We start from the raw sequence: 19,872 nt of genomic DNA, 5'->3' as shown, positions 1-19,872 counted from the left end.
CTTTCTCTCACTCTCTCTCTGTCCTTCCATATATTCATCCATCCTTGCTCTCAGGTGAACTTCCTGCACTCCCTGGACAGTCTGTACCACCCGTCTCATCTCCTGGCCTCCCAGCAGCAGTTTCTTCACCCATCTCACCACTCTGGGGAGCTGAGTGGACACACTCTGCCTAACCCCCACCGCAACTCGGGTTTATACACACTTCATTTACCTCAGTATTAATGTTGACCTTTTTTGCATGATTTACCTTTTACAGGAGAACTGTGCTCTTACATTCCTGAGTACATCAGTTTTGATCCATGTTAAATCCAGACACATAAAAAAAGATGGATGAAGGTATACCATCCCCTTTTATTTCTATTGGGAAATCCCCTATCCATTCTCAAAATAGTTTCAAAATACCAAAATTCACAGGTTAATTTTCACCACAAGATGTCAGTGTCACTGACATTAATGACAGATGGTGGCTGAAAGATTCATATAAAACTCTTAATTTCCTCTGACAGTGGTGCCAGGAGCGGCCACAGTCATCATCATGGTGTGCGTGGGCTTCCTGGTTGTCATGGTGATCCTGGGAGTGTTTCGAATCCGCTCCATCCACCGCCGTGGCGAGGGCACCGGGGGAGGGTCTAAGGAGGATAGCGGCCAATGGGATGACTCTGCCCTCACCATCATCGTCAACCCCATGGAGGTAAAGACCTAACTGTGTTTTTGTGGAATAGAATAGATTTGTATTTATTTATTTCAGTGTGGAAGTTTTGAGTTTGTTTTAAGAGGAGAGACGATTTATTTGAATGATTGTTTTATAATTTATTTATCTCTCAGTCCTATGAGTCTCGTATGGGCATCTCAGCTGACACCGAAGGTGAGGGGGAGGAGGACGAGGAAGTGGTGGAGTCACCCGATGACGCCAACGACGACCAGCGAATCATCATCAAGAAAGAGGGCAGAGACGGCAACCCCCGTCGCTACTAAGCCAATAGTCTCTCTCTCTCTCTGGAATTACTCATTTCCATGGAAACCACAAAACGGCTCGCCACTCACCTCAAAGCGTTTAAATATCGAAAACTGCTGACACCTCTAGTCTATGGAATGTAAAAGTACAATAACGCACACTGTTTTTCCGCAACACCACAGCACCATTAGTGGTCTATAGCCAATAACAGGGCATTGAATCTTTCACCACGTAAATGTTCTACGGCACAATATATACAGTATACTCTAACCGCCTGACCAAAACAACCAACAAACATTGTATGTGGTGCACTAATTCCTAACTCACAGGGAATTGACATTGTCCTGGAAGTCTGTGTGAGACAGGCTGGACCGAGGCTACATAACTTAGTTGTGAAGTTAAGATTGTATATGTTTTACTATCTCTATATCACACTTCAGACACCTTTTCCCACCACACAAAATGAATATTGAAGCAATCGATTCACACAAAGCCTTGTGTAGGCTCTTCACATATAGACACAAACCCTGATTCTGACGCTATCCCACACACCTCTAGATTTAATCTAGTTGTCTTTTTGCTGCACAATCTCTCTCTCTTTCTCTCTCTATACATTCCTCAACTTCCAAAAACATGCCCCCCCCCCCCAGATCTGACTCCAGCTCAGTTCCACATTCATAGTAACCTTAATATAGAAATACATACAATTATAGGATTCTAGCTGATTTTTACACACTATGTACGATGTGCCTCACAGTACTGTATGTGATGTGCTAAATTAGATCAAATATATTGTCCACGCAAAAGCATACATTTTCAGAACTTTCCTTTTGTCAGGGTAGACTTTTAAATGTTAAATCGTATTGCTTGGTAGAACCCTTTCATTGTATGGTTTTGCAAGACAACCAAACAGGCTGATGATAAGGGCATAGAGTAACCTCTGACCCTCACCACAACCCCAGTGACTCGACTGAGCGACCCCCCCACCCCCCCACGCACACACACACCATTGCACACTCACCACCCACCGCTCTCGTTACAATCTCACGACAAAGACACACCCGCGCCACAACACCTGCTGTATCCAGAATGTCAGCTCAGCTTGGGCAGTTTTGATTGTATTACATTTTCTGTACATACAATTATTGTTATTATTATTATTATTGCAGTCAACGCTTGCTCTCTGTCTGTACTCTTAAAGAGGGAGCTGCATATACATATTATTTATTACCAATTACACTGTTTTATCATTTGACCAGCTGTTGTATATTTTTAAGGTTACACCATCAGAATACGGAGTACTAATAATAATAATAATAATAGTAGTAGTAGTAATAAGGATGATGATTCCTGACTTGATGAGTGTATTCATTCGTGTGTTGAATTGTTGTAATTTAAAATCGTGTTCATATTTGAATCACAGTAAATGGAGGGAACATTGGTAAATAGCTACTCTGTCACCTCTCTCTCTCTCATTCCTTCCTTCTTTCACACCTTAGAATATTCTCAAATCGTTCTCTCTTCCCCAGCTCCACTTTCCCTCTTGTCTTTTTGTTTTCGTGCCAGTCCCCACCATCTCTTTGGTCCACCTCCCTCCCTCACTTCCCCCCTCTGTGTTTATTGCTGTCTGTCTGTGTGTCAATGTGCAGTGATAAACCTGTCAGTAAATAAAGCCTGTTGTTTTTCAGTGTAATATTATGGAAAACAAATTGCATTAATTACTTATATTATTACTATTGGGACATTAACTTTAATTATTGATACAATGACAACATGGATTATGAAGATTATTGTTATTGATAACTGTCTGAAAACATTTAAAAGTTCATAATAAAACACTCTGATGAGGTCTAAATGCTGCCTGTTTTTTAAGTAAATAATCCATTTGAAAATATTTCACAATCACTACCATCTTCTGAGTACTTATTGGATGGTTTGAGAGAATACATAAATTCTTTGGTAAAAGTCTACATATATCTGGAATAACCAGTTTGAGACAGAAAATGACGTTGCCACAAAGCTTTACAAATTTGTTGGACTTTGCAATTCATTCATATCTTGCACAATAATATACGCAAACCTTGCTTTCCCTTGCGTACTTCGCCCACTGTCAATCAAGGTCAATTTTACGCCGCTTTCGTTAAATTGTTTCACCAATGTAGCCAGAGATTGCACCTTAATCGAACAGTATGAGAATGTTACAATATTCCTTGGCAAAAATGGCAACGTCGATCTGCAGCGTTTACACACGCACAAACTCGTTCTGCGCACATTCCGTATTGTCTGTCAGTCAACGGCTACGTCGACGCTGTTCGAGAATACGATTTGTAGGTTTAGCGGTGCGTCTGTGGAGATTTTTGTGGGTCATGGGGGAAAGAGCAGGAGGTAAATAAAGAGACACGCGCTAATAAACACGGGTACAGATTTACTTTCACACTCAGTAGCTTTGCTGGTGTCTTAATGTGCCAGCTATTTATTATTTTCAAAGTAGACAATTAGGAGAAGAGGATAGTAGGAAGGTCTACAGTCAGCAGTAGGTTGTGGTGAGTAGAACATTATGCTCTCAGTCGAATAATGGTCTGTCACATTTTTGTAGCTAACTGTTAACTTGCTAGCATTTGGTCATCAACATGCATTGTAGCAAACAGGTAGCTAGCCACGCAACTAGATAGCGTTCAATGTTTTACTGAATGTATTTTGCAAGCTCAACGCTCTCTAACTAACCATAATTAGCTAGCTACACCCACTAAACACTAAATACGTTAGCTAGCTAACTAGCTAGCTAGCTGGCATACAGTACATAAATTGTGTAAAGTCACTGTTTATCGTTACAGTGCTAGTTGGGAGGACATTCATTTATGTAATGCGACCTTATACATCGAAAATTGGCTAAGACATGCCTCCTTCTTAACTTTTGTGCATGGACTATTGCCATGGTGTAGTAGGATGTGTGCGGTATAGTAGATAGTATCTATAGTACCTACTGCTATCTGATGGCAATAGTTCGCTTTATGGTGCTCTTTGAATTCTCAGCTGGTGGTTTTCGGGTAAAAGCATAGCAATGCTAACCTTATGTTTCAACATGACAAAGCATCATACCTTCATAACATTTTCATGCACACAGTCTCAACTTGAGAAGCCAACTTATATTTTGCTGTAGAGCCAATATAGCTACATCATGCTGTCATACAGTGCCAAGTTTGACACATAACAATGAATACCTACTAACTGAATTAAACCCATGGGGACCATACATATTCATTAAGACAGTCTCTTCTATCCACAGTATTTTGTGTGTGTGTGTGACAGTGTTTATTAATATGGGTCTATAATCCTCTTACCAAGGCCCTAATCGTACAGCATCTGTTTGGGTCAATGGAAAGAAATCCTTAAATCTAAACCCTAGTGTAGCTACTGGACCACCTGTGGACAGGGTACAGCCTTGTCTCCCCTTGTTTTTTGGGGCAAGGTTACCTGCAGTTGTGTGTGTCTGGTTCTGTTCATTCTTGAATTGTAGTAAAATGGTGGAATGGGAAAGGGCTTAACTTCTCAGCTCCAGGACTGACTGCATTATAGAAATGGTCATAATTGTGTTTGTCTGAGAGGTTTAGTGAAGTTGAGTAGGCCACTATCTATGTACATCTGTTGTTGGCCTAGATAGTAGGTCTGCTATGTGAACAGCAGTTCGTCTCTCTCTCCGACCATTTGATTTCAGTGACACACTGTTGTGGGGGAGAGGACTGTGGTCTGGGGAATGTTACTACAGCTTTGCAGTAGAGGGAGTTGCATTGACTGTTGGTTGTCACCCTTGAATGTTTTCTGTCACTTAAAGGGCCAGGTGTGTATTTAAAGAGTGAGTTAAAGACTGAAAAGCAAGTTGGAAGAGTGAAAGTGAAGCTCAAGGCTATTTTCACTCAGTCCTGTAGTGGAGCCATTCTTTGACTTCTTGCTACATTTTTGGTATCCTTGGAGGGCATCAGTGTGTGTGTGTGTGTGTGTGTGTGTGTGTGTGTTTAAAATCCAACAGATAGAGCATGTTAGATTAGGAGAGGACTATGAGTCATTGGGCACCCAGGATGAGATTTCAATTTGGCCTGGCTAGCCCTTTCATCCTCAAATAAACCTCCATATATCTCAAACAGCTCTCTCCTGTTGCTTTGATTGATGTGAAAGGTTGTAAAGAGTGATGACGCATGTCCAAACACTGCACAGGAGTTGGAGAAAAGGATAGCCAAGCTGTAGTAGGAAGGTAAAGGACTGCCCAAAAGTGAGCGGACATTCACATTTTTCTTATGTTTTTCTTGATACCGGTACGCCCTCTTTGTATTCAAATGGTTTATCCTGAGCTGTCTTGCATGGGACCATGAATAGTGTTGGTGCCGGTCTATCTCTGCTTAATAGCTCACATGTTTTGTCTTGTTAGGCACCTCAACAAATGCAGAAAGAGTCTGGCACCCAGGCAGGATCCTGAATGTGATATTATATGGGGCGGCAGGGTAGCCTAGTGGTTAGAGCATTCGACTAGTAACCGGAAGGTTTCAAGTTCAAACCCCTGAGCTGACAAGGTACAAATCTGTCGTTCTGCCCCTGAACAGGCAGTTAAACCACTGTTCCTAGGCTGTCATTGAAAATAAGAATTTGTTCTTAACTGACTTGCCAAGTTAAATAAAGATAAAATAAATTATCAAACTGAGTAAATTAGATGTAAAATGTTTGGAATGTTCAAATAATTCCATCAATGTTTTAACTTTTTCCTCTCTTCAGTTCTAAGGTGATCTGATTGGATACGCCGCTGCCCGCTGTTGCCATGGCGATGCGGGAGCTGGTGGAGGGGGAGTGTGGGGGAGCCAATCCTCTCATGAAGCTGACGGGTCATATGACCCAGGAGGGAGGAGCTTGGAGACACAGGTCAACCCCCACTGTGAGTAGTCACCTGTAGAAATTTGAATAAAGAATGTATGGAATATGTTACGTAATCCATGTTTTATGTTTTGTATATTATTTGTTTGTTATTGACCATGTTGCATTGAGTTATTTTTCCTGGTCAATGGTGGGGCCCATTCAGGGCTCTAAATGTAACATTTTCATTGGTAACACTGGTGCTCCCAATTTTTTTTTTTTTTTTTTTTTAATAAAGTTAGGAGCTCGACATAAAATTTGTGAGTACCAGAACTAAGATTTTTTTTTAATGATTGAGATACAGCCTATATGAATTCTATCTAAAAGCACTATTTTCCTATTGAGATGCATTACATTTAAAATTGTACACTGTCTCTCTAAAAACATCAGGTTTGTGATTTCTATGATCTTTGATCTCCTGAAGAACCTATGCATTTTCCTTTCTTTCTGTGCCCCAAAATGTTTGGCTATACTGGTAAAGTTAAGTTTATTAGCTAGCTAGCCAACGAGGTAACAAAGTGTAAACAAATGGTTAACGACATGCGAGTAGTTTTAGAATGGCCCCCGACATGGTTTCTGAATGTAAAATGTGGTCCCGGCGATTCGCTATAGGAAGATAAAAATGTTGCACCTGTAATATGGGTCAGATCTTTTGACTTGGTCAAGCCGTTTCAGCTGTAGTAGTGGAGCAACCATGACCTTGACAACTTAGACAAGATACTGCAACTTAGTTGTACTATAGCTTTCACAAATATATCTCACAGTATCACTTTCATCCCTCTTTTTCTCCTAGATTCCCCCTACACCCATTGAAATAGCAACAGAAGAAGAGGTCAGTCTCATATTACCTTTCCCAGTCCTCTTGATTCGAACTGTTGTGCTCTGTCTTCATATTCCGAAAAAAGGAATATGAAAGCACGTTTCATTCATGAGGTTTGTTAATCGTTATTGAATAGGCTAGCGTTTGATGACCTCTTCTGCGTGTGTGTGTGTGTCCCAGTTGGTGAATGAGTTCATGCAGCAGGCGCCTCCACGGCCCCCTCACAGCTTCGACATGGGCCAGTTACTGGAGGAAATGCAGCAGATTGATCAGCAGAGCTACAGACAGGCTCCACAGAGAGGTACACACACAGCAGTAATAGTATACCCTATTATATTCTCCAACGCAGCAGATGCAACACTTAAAGATTTGCGGTGTGCCTGTCCAGCTGCCGGGAGCACTTCCATATTGTTACCCCACAGGTTTTGGAACATATGTTGACACTTCAAGACACCTTTTTATTATGTTTTCCTGTCCCTTCCATCCAAGTACTTACACTGAAAAACACACTTTATTTTACCAACGTGTGAAGAAAACAACACCCGTTCCCTCCTGTCCTGTCTGTAGCTCCTGGTGTGGCTGCGTTGGCCCTGTCTGGTGATTGGACGTCTGAGTTTCTGTCGGGAGCAGATGCCGCTGCCGCCGCCTCATCGGGGCAGGCGGGACTTGGAGACCCGGCTGACGCTGATTGGACCAGAGAGTTTATCACCGATGGCACAGGTACATTTTTTGGAATGTCAATGGTAGGCACAATTGCCAACCATTTGTTTGAATGTACTTTGTGGCCACAACTTCTAACATGTAGAGAAATAATCTGTATCTTACTCTCTTTCCCTTTCTCCCCTCTTTCTCTCTTCTCGCTTTCTCAGATCCCGGGCGTTGGGCAGAGGAGTATCTGGAGCAGTCAGAGGAGAAGCTATGGCTCGGAGACCTGGGAGATAGGGAGCAAGACTGGTAATAATGGAGAGACAGAGAAAAAGAGGAGAGCAAGGGACACGTAGATAGATACAGCGACATTCGGAGAAACCTTAAGAATGTTCCAGAGAAGATGGTGCGATGTTGAGTCGCTAAGTGTGTCTTAAAATCCTTGACGTCGTCCTCTCAGAACTCTGTGTTGCATTCACTTTATAAGGGCTTTGGCCGTAACATAGCTTTGTGCTAGTGAATTGAAGTCATTGCATAACTCTTAAGTCAAGAAAGACAATTAAAGCCAGTAAATCCCGCACACAGGCTTTTAGTGTGTGTATGTAATGCGTTGGCTCCGTAAGTAGCAGTCATTTAATTAGGTATTCAAAGTGTCTTTTGATTCCATCCTTATTGGATATGTATTGTGAAAAGAGACAATGCATTTCAATTCCAATATATTTCCAAGGATACAGTGTGATTATGTAAAATGTACATGGTCTCTTTAACCCACTTGTTCTTTAAAATAATCACTGTTTGATACTCAGTTAGCTGTTTAAATTAACCCTTTGATGTTAATGTTTGTAAATCCAATAGGACGAAAGAGTACCTACCAGGAGACGAACTGAAGCAAACAGCCAATGAGCTGGTCGCAAAGGTCAATGACCCCAAGTTACAGAACACTGAGGTGTGTGTGTGTTATTTCCGTGTCGCGTGTGTTTCATACTTTTTTCTACATATCTATCCCCATACCCTTTCCCCATTCTTTGCCCATAGAAGTAATGTAGCTTTGCAATAACAGGATAATTGTAGTTGTAGCCGTTTCTTTTGAATTGTACAGTGAGAGACGCTTCTTTGTAGTCAATTAGACATCAAAATGTTTCATGGGAAAGCATTTTGCTGTGATGGACCGTAGTAGCATAGTGACTCTTTACAACCTGGTCTTCAGAACTGTTTGTGTGGTATCCAAGTCCTCTGTCATTATTTGGGATTTGGTTAAAGCACAAACTGATTTCATGACCAATCTAGGTCCATAAGCCATAATGGATATTGTGTCATTGTTATGTTGTTGTTGTGTTGCACTGTAGTTCCTGCGGTTCATTAGGCAGATTGGCGAGGGCAGTGTCACAGTGGAGGACAGAGCAGGCAAACAGCACACAGATAGAGCTCAGGCCAAGGAGGCTCAGAACTGGGCCTCCAACCTCAACCAGGTAGGACCCAACTTCCATTGAAGACACAAGGGGAAGGGTGCAACTGTCAACCTACAGGGAGTCATCTTGGCTCAAGCGTCCTCATTTTGTGCCTCATGACCCCCCACATCCCAGTATTTGGTGCAGACCCCTGCAATTGTTACTAACTACATAACCAAGTGATGGCCATGAACTTTTCTGTATGTGAGCCTTGCACTAGGCTGTACAATGTATAATTTGGAAATGGTATGTGTAGAAATCATTTATTGTGGAAAAGAGAGCATTGTCCTTTCAATATACATGCGATTTCTATCAGCCAACTTCTGCCAATGAAAATCATCAAAGCTGTTCCCGTCTTGAATCAGACTTCCAGTTCCCCTTATCAGGTGAAGTCGTATGTTTTTAAAACAGGGTTGTGGGAAATTATTTTTCAATTCCGGTAGGGGATTGAAAAATAATAATAGGCATTTTTGTGAGTTGAATTCCAAGTCATTTCCTGAATTAGATCCCAGCCCTGGTGTATGTAGTCATCGGAGTTCTCAAGGGTTGCCCTTTTTAACTGTGACATCTATTTTTTTTCCCCTTCGACACTGCCGTGAACTCTTGGCTTTCCCCTCCTTCGATTAACAACCCCCATTAATTTGTACCAAATTAAAACTCCTCCATCCTCACCTCTCCCAAAACAAAAACCCAATGCCTCTCACCTGCGACAAAACAATCACGCCTCCCCCCGTTCTCCGCTCCCTGGTTGCCATAGTTCCTGGAGGAGACTGGGGGAGGGACTTTACCCTCGACAACCCAAGAGTGGGATCAGAAGATTGCCAAAGCTAAGGCTAAACAGGCACATCAATGGGCTTCTGTCGTCAAGCAGGTAGGACCCCTGACGCAATGGCAACCCTGCCCAGTGGCTCCGCAACCAGCTTTCTGTCAAGAAAGTTGAGCTGATTATATTTTTCATCTGCCTTTTTTTGCGGCAGTTGGATGGCTGTTTTTAGTGGCAGAAGGTTGTGCCCACTGTAGTTTGTCCCGTAGTTTCTTAGCACTTTGTAAACCCAAGGAAGATGCATTGTTTTTGCTGATTAAACTTGCATTTAGATTATAGCGACTATTTTTAGAGAAGTAGTAAAAATGACCTGCACTGAAGGTATGTAAATTGTAGGGGAGAAAGGGAATGGGTGTGGTTCTCTGATGTTTTACTTCTTCCCACTCCTTTATCTTGTCTTCCACTCATCCTTCTTCTCATCCTTCTTCCCCATCTTTTTCTGCTTCTCCTTTACTGTCACAACCTCAAAGTCCCACCAAGTTGTCCATAACTTGATAACATCTGCCATTGCTACCTCTTCCTTCCTGTTCAGGTCTCAGTGGAGTCAGCAGAATCATGGGTAGATGAGTTTGCCACTGCAGGTCCAGATTTCCAGCAAGCTAAAGCTGCTGTGGAGGTAAGAGAGATGCAGGACAATACAATAGGAAAGATAACAGAATAATTATCATAAATGTCTTTTTAAACATCTTCCAAATTGTATCTATCAAGAATAATTCCAGCCCTTGCCCAAATCAATTCATTATGCCCTAATCTTCACATGACTGTGCAAGGGTGCAGCCATGGGTAGGCCTGGGAGGGCATAGGCCCACCCACTTGGGAGCCAGACCCACCCGCTGGGGAGCCAGGGCTTCTATTACAAACAGAAATAGTCCTCATCACTCCCTCAGATGATCCCGCTGGCGAAGAAGCCAAATGTGGAGGTCCTAGGCTGGCGTGGTTACGCGTGGTCTGCGGTTGTGAGGCCGGTTGGGCGCACTGCCAAATTCTCTAATATGGTGTTGAAGGCTTATGGAAGAGAAATGAACATTAAATTATCTGGCAACAGCTCTAGTGGACATTCTTGCAGTCAGCATGCCAATTGCACGCTCCCTCAACTTGAGACATCTGTCGTGTTGTGTGACAAAACTGCACATTTTAGAGTGGCCTTTTATTGTCTCCAGTACAAGGTGCACCTGTGTAATGATCATGCTGTTTAATCAGCTTCTTAATAAGCCACACCTGTCAGGGGGATGGATTATCTTGGCAAAGGAGGGAGACGTACTCACTAACAGAGATGTAAACACATTTTTGCACAACATTTGAAAGAAATAAGCTTTGTGCGTATGGAAAGGTTCTGGGATCTTTTATTTCAGCTCGTGAAACATGGGACCAATACTACATGTTTCGTTTATATTTGTGTTCAGTATGTATTAAGCTCTTTACATATACAATATTGCACTAATAATGCCATTGCACATTTTCACTTCACACATCAGTTAATTACATTGGCTTAAAGTACACTGTATATATATAACCTTGATCAAAGTTCACATTGACCCTTGGGCATCCCAATAGTGGTTTGAACCAATGTTAAGGGGTTTCCCACAGCAACTGATATGATGGAGATGCCCAGCACCTCCATTTGTCCTCTGACTTTGACATTGTAACTTTTCCTCTGTATCAGAGCGACTTGGACTTCTGGGAGAAGCTGCAGCAGGAGTGGGAGGAGATGGCCAAGAGAGATGCAGAAAGTCACCCCTGGCTCTCCGATTTTGACCAGATGCTCAGTAGCTCCTACGACAAGGTACTTGACATAACTTCCTATCCGCCTGTGGAAGGGGAGTTGGAGGTCCAGTAGGAGGCACTCTTTACTCTGATCTAAAAAGAAATATCCCATGGCACTTATCGTAAGAGATGGGGTGTTAACCCAACTGGCTCATGCATCCCACCTCCTCTCCCTTCTAACTCTTCCCCAGGTTGTTGCTGTAACCGAGAACGTGTTCTCAGTCAACTTACCTGGTTAAAATAAGGGTTTGTTTTTAGTTAAGGATAAGTTTTGCCTTTCAGATCACAATGAATAAGTTCAGCATTTCTACCTGTCCAGGCTAAAAAATAATCTGCCTTGTCTTGTCTGCTAAGTTGCTGTTCATGATTCAACTCTCTCTCTCTTTCTTCCTCCCTTTCTTTCTCTTTCCCTCCCTCGCTCTCTCACCCCCTCCAGGGGTACCAGTTTGAGGAGGACAACCCGTACATGTCCCACCAGGACCCCCTTGCTGAGGGGGTAAGGAGGATGGAGGCAGGGGACATCCCTGGGGCCGTGCGCCTGTTTGAGAGCGCCGTACAGAGAGAACCAGACAACCAGCTGGTGAGACACTCATTAATTACTAATTAATAACTCCGATATATTATCTCAAGGTGAAATTATTTCTGGCTAACAAGCGCTGGCAACTAAGGGGGTTCTTTCCTACCCTGCTGGCATTAGGTGGGTGAAGAGGTAAAGAGAACTAAGCACTCTCTCTTTTTTTCCCCGCTTCTTTTTTTTAGGCATGGCAATATCTGGGAACCTGTCAGGCAGAGAACGAACAAGAGTTTGCAGCCATCAGTGCCCTCCGCAGGTAAAGAGATGGAATATAGCAGCCTCACTGACTGGAGAGAAGTCCCTAGTGTGTCCCAAGTGGCACCCTATTCCCTATATAAGGCACCCATAGGGCTCTGGACAAAAGTAGTGCACCATATAGAGCAGGGTTGTCAAACTTATTTTCATCTGGGGGCTGCATTCTGTCTTCAACAAGGTCCAGAGGGCCACACTGAAAATGTGTTATTTCCTTTGCTGTCAAAATGTGCAAAAACATTTCCTCTGTTCGTCGGTTTTTTAAAAACCTTTTTTTTTTTTGCTACCTGATTTTAGCTTTTGTTTCGGTGATTGTTAGCAAGCTGGACAGAGGTGAGGAAATTGTATTCATGTAGGTCCATTATATACTGAGCAACAATTTCAACATTTTTTTTTTTTACTGAGTTACAGTTCATATAAGGAAATCAGTCAATTGAAATAAATTCATTAGGCCCTAATCTATGGATTTCACATGACTGGGCAGGGGTGCAGCCATTGGTGGGCCTGGGAGGGCGTAGGCCCACCCACTTGGGAGCCAGGCCCTGCCAATAAAGAGTTTTTTTTTCCTACAAAAGGACTTTATTACAGACAGAAATACTCCTTGGCTTCATCAGCTGTCCGGGTGTCTGATATCAGAGATCCCGCAGGTGAAGAAGCATGATGTGGAGGTCCTGGGCTGGGATTGGTTACACGTGGTCTGCGGTTGTCAGGCAGGCTGGACATACTGCCAAATTCTCTAAAACAACGTTGGAGGCGGCTTATGGTAGAGAAATTATCATTAAATTCTCTGGCAAAAGCTCTGGTGGACATTCCTGCAGTCTGCATGCCAATTGCACGTTCCCTCAACTTGACATCTGTGGTATTGTGTTGTGTGACAAAACTGCACATTTTAGAGTGGCCTTTTATTGGCCCCAGCACAACATGCACTTGTGTAATGATCAGTGATGGAAAAAGTACCCAATTGTCATACTTGAGTAAAGATACCTTAATAGAAAATGACTCAAGTAAAAGTGAGTCACCCAGTAAAATCTACTTGGGTAAAAGTCTAAATATACTTAAGTATCAAAAGGTAAAATCTAAATAATTTCAATGTCCTTATATTAACCAAACCACACGGCACCTTTTTCTTTTTTAATTACAGATAGCCAGGGGCACACTCCAACACTCAGACATCATTTACAAACAAAGCATGTGTTTAGTGAGTCCTCTAAATCAGAGGCAGTAGAGATGACCAGGGATGTTCTCTTGATAAGTGTTTGAATTAGACAATTTTCCTGTCCTGCAGAGCAGTTCCTCTGCCCGGTGTCTGTTCTTTTTCCCATCTTAATATTTTCCTTTTATTGGCCGGTCTGAGATATGGCTTTTTCTTTGCAAGTCTGCCTAGAAGGCCAGCATCCTGGAGTCGCCTCTTCGATGTTGACGTTGAGGCTTGTTTTGCGGGTATTATTTAATAAAGCTGCCAGTTGAGGAATTGTGAGGCGTCTTTCTCAAGCTCGACACTCTAATATACTTGCCCTCTTGCTCAGTTGTGCACCGGGGCCTCCCACTCCTCTTTCTTTTCTGGTTAGAACAAGTTTGTGCTGTTCTGTGAAGGGAGTAGTACACAGCTTTGTACGATATCTTCAGTTTCTTGGCAATTTCTTTGCATGGAATAGCCTTCATTTCTCAGAACAACAATAGACTGACAAGTTTCAGAAGAAAGGTCTTGTTTCTGGCCATTTTGAGCCTGTAATCAAACCTACAAATGCTGATCCTCCAGATACTCAACTAGTCTAAAGAAGGACAGTTTTATTGCTTCTTTATCAGCAACGCAGTTTTCAGCTGTGCTAACATAATTGCTAACATAATTGCAAAAGTGTTTTCTAATGATCAATTAGTCTTTTAAAATTATAAACTTGGATTAGCTAACAACGTGCCATTGGACACAGGAGTGATGGTTGCTGATAATGGGCCTCTGTACACTTATGTAGATCAGCTGTTTTCAGCTACAATAATGTTTACAACATTAACAATATCTACACTGTATTTGTGATCAATTTGAAAAAATGTGCTTTTCTTTCAAAAACAAGGACATTTAAGTGACCCCAAACTTTTGAACAGTAGTGTGTGCACGCGTGTGTGTGCGTGCTAAGCTGTCATCAAGGCAATGGGTGGCGACTTTGAAGAATCTCAAATATAATATATGTTTTGATTTGTTTAACTTTTTTGGTTAATACATTTGTTTACTCTGTGTTATTTCATAGTTTTGATGTCTTCACTTTTTTATTCTACAATATAGAAAATAGTTTTAAAAAATAAAGAATAACCCTTGAATGAGTAGGTGTTAAACCACCCATGAGCCGCATTGAATTGGCTTGTATGTTTGACACCCCTGACATAGAGAATAAGGGTGCCGTTTGGGACGTAGTTTCCTGTGTGACATTAAGAGTATGTCATGAGGTGTGTACTTATTTGATTTATGAATACATGTTTTATGTGTGGCTTGAATACGAAGATGCTATGATGAGCATGAACTTGGGTGCAAAATAGGAAGTCCTTGAAGTTACATGATACCTGTGACGACTTGTTGCCTTGGTGTTGGCTGACATTTTCTCGGGTTCTCACCTTTCTCTCTTCTTTTTTTTCTCTGTCTCTTGCTCGCTCTTCTTCTCTCGCCGTTAGATGCATAGAGTTGAAGAAGGACAACCTGACCGCTCTGATGGCACTGGCCGTCAGTTTCACCAACGAATCGCTGCACAGGCAGGCCTGTGAGACCCTTCGTGACTGGCTGAGGCACAACCCCGCGTACCGGCCAGTCCTGGAGCAGAGTGAACGGGAGCGAGAGAAGGACGGCGGGACCAGAGAGCGGGAGAGATTTGGCTCACTGCTGCCAGAGTGAGTGGACCTTTTTCATTGTGTACAAATTTGGTGTGCATGTATATTCAAAATGGTACTTAGAACTCCTAATGAATATAACACAAAATGAAATGCTAAATATGCAATACAGGACGTTCTCCTGTATTTTCTCATGTTACGAAAACATGGATTCTAGCTGTTGGTTTAAAATATTACAATTGTTAAATCTTCTCCCTTCTCCGTTTTCCCCATCTCTGTGCCTCCCTCCTTCCTCCCCCACTCTCAGTTCTTTGTTTACAGAGGTGCAGTCCCTGTTCCTCAGTGCGGCCAACTCTGACCCCGCCCGCGTCGACCCCCAGCTACAGTGTGGCCTGGGAGTCCTCTTCAATCTGAGCGGGGAGTATGACAAGGCCGTGGACTGTTTCACAGCAGCCCTCTCTGTCACACCACAGGTACACTAGTAGGTTATCCACTTCACAGCAGTAACTCTTACCAATCTGTGGTTCATGTGTGTTTGGAGAATAGACACACTAGATTATGATTTGCCAAATGTTATTTAAACAGCATAAAGTTGATGAATTCAAACGTGTTCGAGTACTTGCATCCTTCCTTGCTTGCTTCCTTGAAGTAATTTCTGATCTGTATGCTAATCGTTACCTGAAAGCAATTGGCTCCATCCCATTGTAAAAAAATCTTGTGATCCACCTTTGATTTTCTTTTCAGACGGTGGGTTACAGGTGCAAAAACAAAGAAATGCATACAAAGATAACCCCTTCCCATCCAGCAACCGAAGTTGCCTATCAGTCCCCCTCCCACTTAACCATCCCTTGAGTCACCCCTTACATTCCCGCCAATCCCCCCCAGCCCTCTCCCAAGACGACCAGAGACCCCCTCCTGCTTATCACTCTTTCCCTGTGGGCCTGAAAGCAAAGAAAGTAACAAAAGTTCAAATAGAAGTCCTGCTGCAAATGGTTTGAGGCTGCCCTGCACCGATACTGTTCCAGATCTGTACAGGTTGACATGACCTTTGTCAGTGTCAGGGTCTTCGTTGTCCATTATTCTTAGTTTCCACCCTTTGCGCACACTCTTTGTTAACAGAATGGTAGTGTGCTCATATAGCACTGTGCCATACAAGGGGATGGTCTGTAAGGAAAATTAAGTGCATGATCCCCGGTTTGTAAGAGTCAGCAACTAAGTAGGTTTGTCCAAAATCAAGTTTTTTTAAATTTTTTTAAATTTTTTTATGTAATTGCAGAGGGTAGTTTTCTGTATAGCGAAACTCAAAATGTATCCAACACTAATTCAGGAGCTCATGACCTCTGTCTGTTTCCCTCTCTCTCAGGACTACCTGCTGTGGAATAAACTGGGCGCTACCCTGGCCAATGGAAGCCGCTCAGAGGAGGCTGTTGCCGCCTACAGGAGGGCGCTGGAACTGCAGCCAGGCTTCATCCGCAGTCGGTACAACCTGGGAATCAGCTGTGTCAACCTCGGAGCCCACAGGTGAGAGGGAGAGCCTTTTGTGGCCAGAGATACAAAATGGTGCAAGAACAAAATTCACACAATACATTTTTTTAAATAATATTTGATCAAAACCACCTAAAACACTGCACTTTCTTATGTTCATCAAAGGTAAGTTGTAGATTCAGGTCATACCAGGAGTAGAAATTTGGACTTTATAAAATGTATTGACTTTGTTCACAATATAATTATTTTTGCCTTAATACAAATCTATTGAATGCACCACAATTACAATTTCAAGTTGACCCCTATTCTCTTCCTGGTTTACAGAGAGGCTGTGGAGCACTTCCTGGAAGCCCTGTCCCTGCAGCGGCAGGCATCGGGGGAGGGCGAGACGGTCAGTGCCAGCCGGGCCCCAGGGGGTGCCGCGGCCACCATGATGTCCGACAACATCTGGTCCACCCTGCGCATGGCCTTAAGCATGATGGGAGAGAGCTCGCTATACGCGGCGGCTGACCGGCGAGACCTCGACACGCTGCTCTCCTACTTCTGTCAGAGGGAGGGGGAATGAAGGTGTGGGAGGGCCGAGGGGGGGAGAGGGGCAGGAGGAGAGTTGATAGTGTGTGAGTGCGCACTTAGGGGAGGAAGGTGTCTGGGAGAGTTGGAGAGCGAGAGGTCCTGTCCACAAACAACCCCCTAGCCCTAACCCTATAGGCACTTCATATAAACCTGAAATTATTGGATAAGTATAAACAACATGGAAGTAGCTCCATTTGTAGAATTTCTGCCATCTTGCTTATAACTACCAGGGTTTGGGTCTGTTTACTTCCTGAATTGAAATTGAACTGACACCAACCCTGATACCTATCCAATCCTTTCAGAAAGAGAGGTAGGATGATGTGTGACAAGGGGAGAGTTGGCCGAAAGGGAGGAGAGGTGAGAAGGACATTTTGATGTGTCTCAGCAACCAAGGGAAGTGCACCGTATATACCAGGTGTATTGAATACATACTATGTCCTCCCCTGATCACTCTGACATAGCCTGGTTTCCAGTTGGTTCCTACTTTTTTCATTATCATGTTTGACACAAAGCAAAAACAGACTGGCACCCAGGCTAGTTCCCAGATGTCTGGTTAGTTACCCTCTGTCCTCAGCAACTGGTGCAGGGATGTTCTTGTGTTCCTCATAATCAGAGGCATCATCATGCCTATTGAAACTGAGGAGTCACGCGACTCCCTTAGTTTCATTCAGCCCTATGAACCATGGAATGTATACATTGGATACTCGTGAAAAGTTTGCACCTTATGTTTTCCAGAGGGAATAAAACAGACTTGGTAGAGCAAAATATCAAGTTGAGATGAATGTTCCTGTAATGTAAAGAAAAGTATGATCTTGTTTGTTTGGAGGATCTTTGTTTTTCCTTTTTTATTCCCCCTTGAAAATATGTTCAAATTTTGTAAAGCTGGCTTGCTGATTCCGAATCAATTGCTGAAGGTTAAGAGACCATTACAGTAATATAGATATCTGGCTTTGGAACAGGGGTGCTGAACTCCTGTCCTTGAGGAGCCGGTGTCTTTTTTTTTTCTTTTTTTCTCTCGTTATTTTAGAGAATTAATTATACGTGTACTCAGTCCAATCAATGACATATCAATCAATGAAGTACTCAAGAGAAATGAGACTGCTGACATGAGTTGTACACACCAGAGTCGTATTCGCTAGTAGTAACCCAATGGAAGCAAACGGGGAGGGATCTACCTGAATTTGTCCAATAAGAAACGCTTGTTTTCATTTTCTGTTGCTACTGTGTGCAAGAATGAATATGACTCTGCTTTGGACAGAGGATGACATCAGTGTAAAGGGGACGGTATACCAAAAGAGGTGCCTCTGCACTTCTTCCCACCCTCAACCCTTCTTTCTTCAGACAAATGCCCTTGTTGTAAAATAATTAGCTTAATTGTAAAATAATGCTTTTTTTGCCATATTGTCTGTAATATAATTATTGTACTGTTTTCAAAATAGTTAACCATACTGTAATGATTATTAATATGATATTCAGCAATAAAGCTCTGACTCCAAAAATGCTCTCTCATTGATTTAAGCCTACTTTTCATGTTTAAAAGGGTAGTATTTCCCATATTTGTATTTCCCTTGGCCAGTTGCAGGATAGCAGACCCAAATAGACCAAACAGACCCAGAATTAGGCTGCTTTTTACAGCACGAAAAAGCAAATGTCCAATGCAGTTTATTCAGCCAAGAGTATCTGCTACAGGGACTACTTTAAAATGCACATATCCAGCTCTTTTCTATGAATAGTAAGTAGCATACTACAAGTGGACAAGTACTTGTAAGTACAAAGGGGTTTAGGCGGGGCATGTACATTCACATGGAAATTATACGGCTTTCAAATACACTGTACAAAGTATGTGGACACCCTTTCAAATTAGTTGATTTGACAGCCACACCTGTTACCGACCGGTGTATAAAGTTGAGCACACAGTCATGCAATCGTCATAGACAAACATTGGCAGTGGAATGGCCTTACTGAAGAGCTCAGTGACATTCAACATGGCACTGTCATAGGATGCCACCTTTCCAACAAGTCAGTTTGTCAAATTTGTGCCCTGCTCGACCTGCCGTGGTCAACTGTAAGTACTGTTATTGTGAAGTTGAAATGTCTATGAGCAACAACGGCTGAGCCAGGAAGTGGTAGGCCACACAAGCTCATAGAACGGGACCGCCGAGGGCTGAAGCACGTAATGTGTAAAAATGGTCTGTCCTCGGTTGCAACACTCACTACTGAGTTCCAAACTGCCTCTGGAAGCAACGTCAGCATGAACCGTTCGTCGGGAGCTTCATGAAATGGGTCTCCATGGCCGAGCAACTGCACACAAGCCTAAGAACACTGTGTGTAATGCCAAGCGTCGGCTGGAGTGACGTAAACCTCTCCACCATTGGACTCTGGAGCAGAAGAAACATTTTCTGGCTTGATGAATCACGCTTCCCCATCTGGCAGTCCGTCGGACGAATCTGGGTTTGATGTATCCCAAGAGAACGCTACCTGCCCCAATGCATAGTGCCAATTGTAAAGTTTGGTGGAGGAGGAACAATGGTCTGGGAATGATTTTCAGGGTTTCGGGCTAGGCCCCTTAGTGAAAGAAAATCTTAACGATACAGCAATCAATGACATTCTAGACAATTCTGTGCTTCCAACTTTGTGGCAACAGTTTGGGGAAGGCCCTTTCCTGTTTCAGCATGACAATGCCCCCCATGGAAAAAGCGAGGTCCATAGAGAAATAGTTGTTGAGATTGGTGTGTAAGAACTTGACTGGCCTGCACAGAGCCCTGACCTCAACCCCATCGAACACCTTTGGGATGAATTGGAATGCCAATTGCGAGCCAG

At 42.9% G+C, this 19,872-nt stretch overlaps 2 protein-coding genes across 5 annotated transcripts in view; both read left to right on the top strand.

Moving 5' to 3' along the window:
- Positions 1-2,810, top strand: part of LOC135520058 (calsyntenin-3-like) — a 40,689-nt gene extending 37,879 nt beyond the window's left edge. For both annotated transcript variants that reach the window (XM_064945374.1, XM_064945373.1), the window contains exons 17-19: positions 55-190; positions 507-691; positions 826-2,810. In XM_064945374.1, coding sequence (XP_064801446.1) covers positions 55-190; positions 507-691; positions 826-975 — 471 coding nt within the window. In that variant the 3' untranslated portion in view covers positions 976-2,810. The remainder of the gene's footprint in view (positions 1-54; positions 191-506; positions 692-825) is intronic.
- Positions 2,811-3,260: 450 nt separating this feature from the next.
- On the top strand, positions 3,261-18,545 carry LOC135520059 (peroxisomal targeting signal 1 receptor-like). 3 transcript variants are annotated; one of them, XM_064945377.1, is made up of 17 exons: positions 3,261-3,498; positions 5,720-5,876; positions 6,648-6,686; positions 6,855-6,975; positions 7,242-7,394; positions 7,544-7,628; positions 8,175-8,265; positions 8,666-8,788; positions 9,525-9,638; positions 10,123-10,206; positions 11,254-11,373; positions 11,791-11,934; positions 12,114-12,184; positions 14,842-15,054; positions 15,302-15,467; positions 16,358-16,515; positions 16,804-18,545. In XM_064945377.1, the coding sequence occupies exons 2-17, from the start codon at positions 5,763-5,765 to the stop codon at positions 17,042-17,044; spliced, it is 2,037 nt and encodes a 678-aa protein (XP_064801449.1). In that variant the 5' UTR covers positions 3,261-3,498; positions 5,720-5,762; the 3' UTR covers positions 17,045-18,545. The 3 variants fall into 3 exon arrangements, with proteins under 3 accessions (XP_064801449.1, XP_064801447.1, XP_064801448.1); XM_064945375.1 differs by lacking the exon at positions 9,525-9,638 and having other exon boundaries at positions 3,262-3,498; XM_064945376.1 differs by lacking the exons at positions 8,666-8,788; positions 9,525-9,638 and having other exon boundaries at positions 3,263-3,498.
- Positions 18,546-19,872: the final 1,327 nt, after the last annotated feature.

This window comes from Oncorhynchus masou, chromosome 29, assembly GCF_036934945.1.
Source record: "Oncorhynchus masou masou isolate Uvic2021 chromosome 29, UVic_Omas_1.1, whole genome shotgun sequence".
Taxonomy (NCBI): Eukaryota; Metazoa; Chordata; class Actinopteri; order Salmoniformes; family Salmonidae; genus Oncorhynchus; species Oncorhynchus masou.
The sequence above is the reverse complement of the archived record's forward strand: the minus strand, read 5'-3'. Positions and strand labels throughout refer to the sequence as shown.

Coding starts and splice junctions, on each gene's coding strand:
- LOC135520059 (XM_064945377.1), top strand. CDS start 5,763: ATGGCGATGCGGGAGCTGGTGGAGGGGGAGTGTGGGGGAGCCAATCCT. Junction 11,935..12,113: donor GAGAACCAGACAACCAGCTG/GTGAGACACTCA, acceptor TCTTTTTTTTAG/GCATGGCAATATCTGGGAAC. Junction 12,185..14,841: donor GCCATCAGTGCCCTCCGCAG/GTAAAGAGATGG, acceptor TCTCGCCGTTAG/ATGCATAGAGTTGAAGAAGG.